Source organism: Balaenoptera borealis (genome assembly GCF_965194805.1).
Source record: "Balaenoptera borealis genome assembly, chromosome: 17".
NCBI lineage: Eukaryota > Metazoa > Chordata > Mammalia > Artiodactyla > Balaenopteridae > Balaenoptera > Balaenoptera borealis.
The window spans coordinates 9,004,562-9,016,375 of NC_138876.1; the positions used below are offsets into that span (position 1 = coordinate 9,004,562).

The following is an 11,814-nucleotide window of genomic DNA, read 5'->3' on the forward strand; positions in this document are numbered from 1 at the left end:
TAGGTTACATGTTTTTTAGGACGTTTCCCCTCAGGCCAGTTTTGCCCCAAAGTCCTGACCATCAGGCTGTGCTGAGCAGGGATGTGGGGTGGGTTCAGAGATAACCAGCCAGAGTCCTTTCTTTGCCAGGACTACACAGTCGAGTGGGGCGGGCGGGTGTGGGAACGTACAGCCTCTACCCTGTGCACTAAACACGGAGACGGAGAAAAACACAGCCTGTCTTTGGAGCAGATGGGGAGAACTTAGTTTCCAAGAGGGGACCCTTGGGCAGTTTTTTTTTTTTTTCCCCTTGGGCAGTTTTAAAGGGCAGATGGGAATGAGGTCAACTGAGAAGGCAAGAAAGGGCATGGCTGAGTGCACCAAGGCATGCAGGAGGGGACTTGGGGATGGGCAAGGGGCTTGGTACCGACGGAATGACGGATCTGCTTGGTGGTATAGCAAGGCAGGTAGGCAGGGGCCAGGAAGCAGAGGGCCTGAGAAGTGACCGACCTAAAGTCCCCTCTTTCCTTAGCTCATGGCTAGGAAAGCCCTCTCTGTGTGTTCAGTTGACTTCCTGCCTTGTTCAGTATTTTTAGCCCCTGGACCCTAATATATTCTCATTAGTCATTCACCTAGTACTGGTCAGGAAACCACTCTGAAAACTTTGACCAGCTCAGGAAAGATGGAGTCATCTGAGTACTGGCATTTCTCTGAATTTACTCTGGGCAGGTACATGTATTCATGTAACAATGCCGGGCGAGAGAGAACAGTCCAGAAGGAGTCAGGTGTAACAATTACTCATCCACTTGTTCGTTCATTCATTAATCAAATACTTCTTAGTGCCTTCTCTATGCCAGGCTGAAGACAAGAAGCATTGCAGACATTATCATATGTAATGCTCCCCAAATCTCTCCGAAGCAAAGTGTTGTCAGGCCCACGTAACCGATGAGGACCCGGTTCTCAGAGAGCGTAAGGCACCTGCTCGGCACGAGGTGCTCCCGCCTCTGCAGCTCCAACGCCAGGACCTCCTCACCACCCCAAGCCACAAAGATGGCAGCAGCTTCTGGCACGAAGCATGTGGCTGTCATAACCAGACGCAGACTTTAGAAATACTCAGTTATCTCAGGATGATGCAAAGCTGACTTGACCACCCATATTCATTTGTTCACTCATTTCTCCCACAAGTACATGCACACCTGCTGGGTACCAAGCCCCGTGTGGGTGATGGAGAGAACGCAGCTGAGCTGAGTGTATTGATGTGTGAAACAAGCAATATGGGTCTCTCTGGTCCGTACCACACAAAAGGGCTTCCCTCCTGTGCCCACTCAGGTGAGGGGCAGAGGCTAAGAAACAGAGGGAGAAATTACTATTTATAGAGCAGCTACTGTATCCCAGGCTCCATGCCAAACCCTTGACAGGCATCATCCCACTGCAACCAAGTGAAGTGGGACGTGCTTATCCCTATTTTAAAGATGAGGTAACTGAGGCTGGCTAAGGTCACAGATTTGCCCGAGGACACCTAGATGGTTTCTGCACCAGGGCAACTTTCCGTTGGACTCATTAACTGTTTTTTTGTGCCAAGAAGACTTTTGGCAGAACGATGAAGTCCAGGGACCCTTTCTCAGAATAACAACTTTGAATCCATAAATAAAAGACAGACAGTTACAAAAGAAACTGATGATGTTGAAATGTAATTACCAAAATATTTAAACTTTTGAGATGCAGTCGTATACGTGCTTCTTTGTGATGAATCTAATGGCATGATGTAGTGGCAGGTTGAATACTACCATAATTTCAAAGCAGTGACGAGCATGGCAATACCTGGAGATAACAGGATATAAAATGACCTGTGATTTCTGTTGTGGAAAGTCACAGGATATGGCTGGGGCATTGAGGATATTACTGGGGTCTATTCATACATTCATAATTGAAAGACATGCTAATTTTCAGTTTGAGATAGTGAATTAAAATCTAATTAGTAAAACTGCAGTGTTTTCTCCATCCAAGCCCATGGACCTCCCCCAAAGTTCTGTCCATGGCGGAGTGTCTGTGGACACCAGGTTAGGGTACCTGCTTTGTGTCATTTATGTCATTCGGTTCTGTTCAAGGAACACTTGATAAAGCTTTGCCTCTGTGGGTCACTATCTGGGCACCATGGAGTGGTACAAGGGAATTTATTGATGCAGAGGAGATGGGAGTGGAGGAGGAATGAAGCTTTGCTGCCTGCTACTACGGGCTGGCATTTTATATCCTGGATCTCGTTTAAGCTGCACTTAAGCATATGAAGAAACTGAAATTCAGAGAAACGCGCCTGAGGTGTAATAGCTAGTCAGTTGCCGAGCTAGGATCTGAACCAAGCCCTGTCCCATTCCAAGCCGCTCAATCAGATTGAGCCTTGGAGGCGCGAGTCCCACTCCCGCCCGCGTGGAGGAGGATGGGTGCGTCTTTATGGAGAGGGACGGGAAATTATGAAAGCCTGCACTCAAGGAGGAAAATTGTTCACTTTTGCTTATTTTGTAGCCAAAAGCTGGGTCTCTTGGATCGGGTTCGCCTTTCTAATCCTCGTGGTAGCAATACTAAAGGAAAGCTATTTACCCCTCTGAATGTAGATGCCATAGAAGAAAGTCCTTCTAAAGAACCAAAGCCTGTTGGCTCAAACAATAAAGAGCGTTTCCGCACCGCCTTCCGCATGAAAGCGTACGCTTTCTGGCAGAGCTCTGAAGGTAACACCCTTCCTCTTCCTCAGCCTGTCTCTTCCATGTCACCTTCTCCCACCCTCTTCCTTCCTCTCCTCCCTCCTTCCCTCCCTCCCTCCTTCCCTCCCTCCCTCCCCTGTGGAAGAACCCTGCAGTCTACAAAGTAGCCCTTTCCTACTGCCTGAATCAGCTTCTCACTTGTCTTATCCTCAGCCCCTGGGCTGTGATAGGTCCCTGCACTCACTCCACGAGCAGAGGGCCCACGTTAGCTGTTCTCCTGGGCCAGGGTCACCACGTGTGTCTGCACAGCCCCTCCAGGGAGCCTTGGGACATACCGCCATGGATCCTAAGGGTGGCCCTGATGAGTGCATTGCCATGGAGGTCACCTTGAAGGATGGAGAGGGGCCAGGTGCAGAGTGATCTGGACACCTGGGGAACTCAGCACCCCCAGGGGTGGGAAGAGGTGTTGGAAAAGTGCCCCATGGGGGCTGTAGGAGCAATACATCTGTGTGCCCCTCTCACTTATGAAAAAGGAGGATGAGTAGGGCTCAGAAAGTGACCACCCCCCAGTCAAGGTCACAAGGATAATGACGACAGAGCAAGAATCTAAACCTGGTCTGTCTGATAAACACCCACGTGTGTCCCTTTGCTGCCTCCAAAGGGCCACTCCGGAACCCTGGAATTCACATCACCTCCATCCTAGCCTTCTCCGCCAGCAACAGTCCTGACCTACAGGCACCTCTGACTCAGACTTCTGGATAACGGAAGGAGATGAGGAGAAAGTCTGAATGACATCACAACTGGAGAACGCATCGGGGTTTCTGAAATGGGAATGGAGATTCAGGAGGTTGAGTTTGGATGGCTCTGACCGAACCAGGTCCCCGAGCCTTTCCGAGTACTGTGGCCTGCCGTTGATATGTGTGTCTCCTTCCCTCCCAGATGCCGGGACGGGCGACCCCATAGCGGAAGACAGGGGCTACGGGAATGACTTCCTCATCGAAGACATGATCCCCACCCTGAAGGCCGCCATCCGAGCCGTCAGGTAACGCCCCCTCCTCCCTACCTGTGAGCCTCCCGAGGCCCCAGCTCAGCTCCCACAGGATGCGGTTTTGTAAAGTGCTCTTGGGCTTTGGGAAGGTGGGCAGAAGATCCCTCAAGTAACCCCTGAGTCAAGTCCAGACACTATGTCAATTCTAAGGGAGCGGCTACATTAGGAGGTCATCCTGGGAGATTCTTGCTCTCCGTTTTATAAAAATGCTTACACAGGCCCCTGACAGTGTTTCCAACTGTCACCCTCTTGTCTGGCTTCGGCCACCATTTATTTTAAAGGATGTTGGGGAGGCAGGGGTGTATTGACATGGAGTTTTCTTTTATAGGCTTCTTACTCAAAATAGCTTTTCTTCCGTCTGTCTTCATCCATCTAGTTCTTTTTTAATTAGCATTTTCAAGAAGATAATCAAGGATAGGATTTTTTTGTCTGCTTCAGACAAGACTGTAATTCACCCTGGCTATTTCTGTTTTGTTTTGAATCCCACAAGAAAATAAAAATATGCTACTACTTCAAGAAACCTTTGACCAGGATATGGGCTTATAAGCACTCCGCCATAGTGGCAGTGAATTCTAGAAACTAAGTCGGAGTCTCTGAGAACTAGTCGTGATATTTTCAGAAGATTCCCAGTCCAATAGATCAGGGAGCACAATAGTTTATAATAGGTGGCCCTCAGCAAAGCCGCTGACCTGGGTCCTCATGATCCCATCCTGTACAATGTCCCAGAAATGAGGCTGGGTAAAAACACAACTACCTGGATTCATAACTGGTTGAATGGTCTTATTCAAAGAAAACCAATGAATGAATCTGTGTCAAGCTCGAGGGAGGTCTCTGCTGGGATGCTTCATGGTCTGGCTTCTGCCCCATCCTTTTTAGCATTGTCCTTGATGCCTTAGTTCAGGGGCTGGCAAACTTTTTCTGTAAAGAGCCAGGTAGTAAATATGTCAGGATTTATGATCCATAGGTCTCCGCTGTATTCAACCTTGATTTTGTAGTGCAAAAGCAACTGTAAACAGTCTAGAAATGAATGACTGGGACCGTGTTCCAACATAACTTTACTTTCAAAAACAGGCAGTGGGCCAGATTTGGCCTGCAAGCCATGGTTCCTGATACCTACCTTAGATGGAGCTATGTAAAGGGCAGGCTTAGAAAATGACATACAATTGGCAAGGATGGCGAGTTGGATATACAATCAATAGTCAATAATAGTGTTTAGGGGCTGACGCCATGGGCTATGACAAACAAAATGAGCCTTGAATGCACCATAAAAAAGGCCTGTACATGGGACTTCCCTGGTGGTCCAGCGGTAAAGAACCCCCCTTACAGTGCAGGGGACTCAGGTTCGATCCCTGGTCAGGGAACTAAGATCCCACAGGCCACTGAGCTCGAGCGAGAAGAGAAAAGAAAGAGAAAACCCGAACGCCATAACTAGAGAGAAACCCAAACGCCACAACTAGAAGAAAAGAGAAAACCTGAACGCCACAACTAGAGAGAAACCCAAATGCCACAACTAGAAGAAAAGAGAAAACCTGAATGCCACAACTAGAGAGAAACCCGAACGCCACAACTAGAAGAAAGAGAAAACCCAAACACCACAACTAGAGAGAAACCCGTTGCCGCAACGAAAGATCCCTCCTGCCTCAACAAAGATCCCGCGTGCCACAACTAAGACCCGATGCAGCCAAAAAATAAAAGACCTGTACAAGTATGAGATGGGATGACCTGGGTAGCTGTGTTTCCTACCTGGCCTATGATTAAAGGTTTTAATTGACACTATGTTCAGCAAGAGTTGAGCTCGTGATGGGAATTTCAAGGAGCATTAATCACCTAGGATGGCTTTACTGGTTCCCAGGAAGATGGGAGGGTTCAGCATCTCCAAATTCTGGGCACCCCACTTAATTGAGAACCTGAGAAAACTCGGGGAACAGAAGCTAGCTTTTCTCTTCCAGGAGCTTATAAACCAAAAGACTAAGGAGGCTATTGAGGAAGAGATATGTCAGCTGTCCTCAGATAGAAAGCAGTGTGACACAGGATTAGGACCGTGAGCCTTGTCCGCATACAAACCTGGGTTTGAAGGAAACTCGGACGTTATGAGCTAGGTGGCCCTGGGAAGATGCTGAAGCTGTCTCGGCCACAATTGCATCATCTGTGAATTGATCTATTAGCAAATTGTGAATGCACTTAGCTCAGTGTCTGGCATGTAATGAATGTGAAATAAATGTTAGCTCTTACTGTTACTGTGAATTTATTATTCAAATGAGTAAAAGGAGGTAGTCATGAAGGAGAGATGCCAGCCAGCCTAATTCAGTGTGTTTCCAAGAGGTAGAACCAGGACCAAGAGTTGAAACTTCTCATCAAGCTGTTTCTCTTTGGTTCTTTTATCCTCCCCCCTCCTCCGCCCCAGAGTTTGCTCATCTTGTATCATAATTTCTTTTACTCTCCACTCTTGACGTACAAATGTCTCTACTCTGCCTTGCAGAATTCTACAATTCCGTCTCTATAAAAAAAAATTCAAGGAGACTTTGAGGCCTTATGACGTGAAGGATGTGATTGAGCAGTATTCCGCCGGACATCTTGACATGCTTTCCAGGATAAAGTACCTTCAGACGAGGTAAGACAGCACACCTGGAAGGATGGTGCTCTCCTGACTGCCAAGGAATTAGAGCCAGGTAGACCTTAGAGCTGAGGGTGAAAGGCATTCACTAATCCACAATGCAGGGGAGAAATTTTAAGAACAAACATATTCATCAAACATGGATGTCAAGGCCAACCAACACCAGATCAGACAGGCTGGGAAGAATTTCTATGACATTGACACGGCCAAGATCAGCACCCTGATAAGGCCTCAGGGAGAAAAAAGGCATCTGTGCTACTGGCCCCTGACTGTGCTGCTTTGGATGTTGCCAACAAAATTGGGATTACCTAAAATGAATCCAGTTGACTAATTCTAAATATAAATTTTCACCCAATTAAAAGTTCATCAAGTGTTATTTATACTAGTGAAAATATGGAAACAGCATTGATTCCCAATTCCCAATAATTGCCTCCATTTTTATTAAGCACCTGGGTGCTCTACATTTATGTCTCTAATCCCTTATAACCCCCTAAGTATTGCATTATAGCTGCCATTTTACCAGTGAGAAAACTGAAGCTCAGAGGACAATGGATTTGCCCAAAACTACCCAGCTAGTAGGTGGCAGAGCTGGAAGTTAAACCACATCCAACTGGTTACAAAACTCCCATTCTCTGTAACATACCACACTGCCTCAATTCTATAAATAGTGATTAAGAAAATAATGGTACCTGCTCTCATTAAAAAGTTATGCAGCCATCAAATGACATGTTAAAAATCTATATAGTGGGCTTCCCTGGTGGTGCAGTGGTTGAGAATCCGCCTGCCAATGCAGGGGACACAGGTTCGAGCCCTGGTCTGGGAAGATCCCACATGCCGCGGAGCAACTGGGCCCGTGAGCCACAACTACTGAGCCTGCGCGTCTGGAGCCTGTGCTCTGCAACAAGAGAGGCCGCGATAGTGAGAGGCCCGCGCACCGCGATGAAGAGGGGCCCCCACTTGCTGCAACTAGAGAAAGCCCTCGCACAGAAACGAAGACCCAACACAGCCAAAAATAAACAAATAATAAAATAAATTAATTTAAAAAAGAAAAGATGACTACTATCTTTAAAAAAAAATGTATATAGTGAAATAAAAATTTCTGTGATTAGTGAATATGTATATGCATAATATGATTACTAATAGTACACTTAGATACTTATATGGACATACATATGATTATATTTATATATAGTCTACCTAGACCTTGTGATGATATTAACTATGTTATTTGTATACTATGATTACAAAAATGTACACACGTACGTTTATTCAGAAATATACACAACACCTACACACTCTCCCTTACGGGGGCCTAAAGAAAAGAAATAAGACTTCCCCCAAGGGGTTACAGTAGCTCTACTGATGTGCTGAGTCCATGTGTGATTTTTTTTCTACTTTTTAAATTTATCAAATCTTCAATGAATTGTAAAAATATCCTTTTAAAAAGAAAATCATTTAAAACAACTAAAGGACACTTTGATGTCAAGTCATAGAACTGACATCAGGAAGCCAAAGCCCTGTCTGAGGCCCATTCTCAGACCTGTGTGAGATTTCAGATTGACATGAGTCAGGTCCTCTCTGGACCTCAGTTTTCTCATCTGAATATTTCACCATTGGGTTGTCCTGCAGAGTTTATAGGACCATCGTGTTGAATGAGTTGGCCACTAACGATGCTGTTGGGTTGGAAGAATGCTTATTTGTGACCTTCCTTTATCCATAAATGGAATACCAACTGTGACGGCCCAGCATAGTGGCGGGCACACGATCGGCGCTCAATGCCTGCCGAACAAAAGGATGTGTGAACAAGTTCTGAGCCTGAACTGTTATGCTGTTATTTATGCAAACATGTCTCTCTGAGAGATGGAAGGAGGGAGCATGATGTCTAGGACATACCAGACTCCAAAAATATCAGCCCATCTTAATGTGCATTGAGTGGACCTTTGTACAGTCATCATGTTTGGTATTTATCAGGCACATGAGTTTCTGAGTCTTAGCGGGAGGTTGACTGCCTAAGTGGGCTAATCACATACCCCCAGCCATGCTGATACTGCAGGAGGCCAGAGAGAAAGGAAGGGTGATTTAGTACATGGTGGGGTCACTGGAGGAGCAGTTGGGTTTGCAGAGAGACAGAGTGAGGCATGGCTTCTTCTGGGTGCATGGTCTTAGCGGTCCTAGGCCTGTGATAAGACTTCAAGGCTGCTCCCACACCCTGCCCCTGCCGTAGCCCTGCAACTTGATGAGGGGAGGGGGTGGGGGGGCGTTTGTCTCCCGTTGTGCTGAGGGTGGTGCGGATAGGGAGCTAGTGGCTTGAGCAGAAGTGGAAGCAAGGTGTGGGAGCTAGTGTTGGATCCATCCCTCTAATGGTCGGAGAAGCCTGCAAAGCAGCAGAGAAAAGAGAGCACAGCTGGAAACAGAGCCTATGGTTTAGAAAGAAAAACTCCCTAACTAGATGTTTTGGGTGGAATAAAAGAGCTGGAAGACCAGATAGGCTGTAGCACATATGACATTTCCTATAAGAAATAACAAGACACAACTGTCACCCCGTCTCAGTGGTTTGGCTGCCTCTCTTCCCTGGGATAGAGAGATGCTCTCGGTACCCCTGGACCGAAAAAAGATAATGATACATTGAGATTATAAATTCTTTCTCTCTTTCTGTCTCTCTGTCTCTCCCTCCCTCTCTCTCTCTCTCTCTCTCTCTCTCTTCCTCTCCTTACCTCTTCCTTTCCCTTTCCCCCTTCCTCTCTCTTGTTTCTCCTCTCCTTTATATTCCAAACCCATAGCTGACTACAGAGGGAAGAGGATGAATTGCTTTCCTCTCTTTTCTTGTAAAGCTGTTTTTAATTTAATCCCCTCTCTTTGTGTGCTCTCTTTCAGAATAGATATGATTTTCACCCCTGGACCTCCATCTACTCCAAAACATAAGAAGTCTCAGAAAGGGGCAGCATTCACCTACCCAGCCCAGCAATCTCCCAGGTGGGGCTGTGGTCATGGGCTGACAGGCTGTGTGGTGCCAAAGCCCACGGAGCATCCCCAAATCTCAGCTGGGTTCCTTCACGGTGGGGTGAGGTTGCCATTCCCCTAAACCAGATGAAGAGAAAGAGTTTGAAGCCTATTGTGGCCTGTGGCCATTTGAGAGGTTTCTGTACAAAAGACTTGCAGCCCTTCCACCCAGACCCTATAGGTGACACTGCTTTTTATGGCTATTGAAAATGAAATTAATGGTTTCCTAGTTATAAAATAAGAGGAGGCTTATGAGCTTTATTGGAACCGAAAGAATACGTCATGTTAGCAGAGCCCAAGGCATTCCTGGTCAGCTGTCTTGGCTTTTCCTGCATCATCAGCCACAGAGCCCAAGAAGGAAATCAGATGTCAGGTCCCCGACAACATTGTAACAGGTAGAGCTGTGTCCCTCAACAGAGCAGCTCTGCTCTCCCTCAAAAAATGTTTGAGAATTGTCCTTTGCTAGGTCCTCATGAACAAGGAGCAGTCCTTTAGAACAGCGGTCCCCAACCTTTTTGGCACCAGGGACCGGTTTCACGGAAGACAACTTTTCCACGGACTGGGGGTTAGCGGGGATGATTCAAACATATTACATTTATTGTGCACTTTATTTCTATTATTATTACATTGTAATATATAATGAAATAATTATACAACTCACCATAAGGCTGACAGGAGATGTAGCTCAGGTGGTAATGCGAGCGATGGGGAGCGGCTGTAAATACAGATGGAGCTTCGCTCGCTTACCCACCACTCACCTGCTGTGCTGCCCAGTTCCTAACAGTAGCAGTCCATGGCCCAGGGGTTGGGGACCCCTGCTTTAGAAAGTCCACTATAAGAGAAATGTACACTTCTTTATTCCCAAATGTCTTCAAGGCAGGTAACATGAGTGAAGGGAGGTAGGCGTAAGAAATATTATGCACCTTATCATAATAAGTCTCCTTATCATTAAAGAAGGAAGAACGTAAGGAGGATAATATACAGCATCTAATCTTTGGCGTCAATCCTGGGGATAGAATAGCAAGGGGTGAACGTGCCCCATCCCTAGGAGGTAACTGTTACTTTGTTCTGCTGTTGCTAATTTTACCAATGAAAATCTCTGTTTCCAGAGAGTCTGATTTCTCAAGAAAAGCTACATATCCAGATTTGATGTACAATTCCCCATTTTTGAGATGGCTTAAATGTTTAGAACCCTGTGCAAGCCAAGGAAAACACTGGTGGGCTTGGGTTCAGCACAAGGTCACCAGTTTTTGACATCTGCTTTAATTCAAGATTGCTCAGCCCAAGACAGGCCAGGGTCTTAGCAGGAGTCAGTAGCCTAGAGAGAAAAACCAACTGCCTAGAAAGTGCCAGACATGAATGGTTTCAAGCAATAGCTAGGTGCCCTGAAAGGTCTCTTCTACATAGAACAGTATTGAAACTAACTGGAATTTAGACAGATATGAACTGTGCCTGGCCAAGGAGCAAATGCAGCACACGTCTCAATCCTGTTACCTGCGAATATCATCTTTTGCATCATTTTCCAGATTTCACATCTGTTTTCCAGTCTTAACTAAATGGAACAGATGAAATATTGGAATATTGGTCCCCACTGTGTAGAATTTCAAAGATGAGACAAACCCTCCCCCACTCCATCCTCAACCAGTCATCTGAGACGGAAAGGCCGAGGAGCATAATTTAAAGGAATCAAACACTCTGGGCACAGTTATTAATCTTGACACAAAGCTTCCTAAGAGCAGCTTAATATTCAGCTTCAGGACTTCCCTGGCAGTCCACTGGTTAAACTTCACACCTTCCTGCAGTAAACACGGTAAGCATGAGATGTCCCTGTTGAAGACAGGAAAATGCTGGCCTTTCCTGATGCCCATTTGCCTCCAGAGTTGCGTGGCCTCTTCCAGGCTATGTCAGCCTGAACACGAGAAGGATAGTTCCAGGGGCCACAGCCCACCTAGCTGAAATGACCTTGCAAGGCAAAAATAGATATCACGATCTTACAGCATTATGGGCTCTTTCCTAGGAATGAACCATATGTGGCCAGACCATCCACATCCGAAACTGAAGACCAAAGCATGATGGGGAAGTTTGTGAAAGTCGAAAGGCAGGTAGGTCCTTCCTTTCTCTCACCAAAAAACAAGTATGTGAAATTTATTTTCAAATGTCATTTTTTTCATAGGGAGATATAACATACTTGAGAATCTACCATTCATAAAAGGATCTGGAAATGAAATCGCCGATTTAGCACTTTACTGGTTGGGTGATCACATTCAAGTGAATAAATTGTTCTGAGTCTTAGTTCCTCGTATGTAAAATGGGGATTTTAATACCTCATAAGGTTGCCATGAGGATTAAATCAATTGATACCTGTAAATTATCTACAATAGTAGCTGGCACACAGTAAACACTCAACAGATGGTAGCTACTGTTATCATGAACTTCATGGTGTTTAAGGAATGTTGGTGACCTTCTCCACATTTATT

At 45.9% G+C, this 11,814-nt stretch overlaps 1 protein-coding gene across 1 annotated transcript in view; it reads left to right on the forward strand.

The window, feature by feature from the left end:
* The window catches only part of KCNQ3 (potassium voltage-gated channel subfamily Q member 3), a 304,476-nt gene that overhangs the window by 282,597 nt on the left and 10,065 nt on the right, over positions 1-11,814 (forward strand). Inside the window, 5 exon segments of the mRNA XM_082363767.1 lie at positions 2,500-2,702; positions 3,615-3,717; positions 6,203-6,334; positions 9,212-9,310; positions 11,355-11,439. Of these exon segments, the coding sequence (XP_082219893.1) occupies positions 2,500-2,702; positions 3,615-3,717; positions 6,203-6,334; positions 9,212-9,310; positions 11,355-11,439 (622 nt within the window).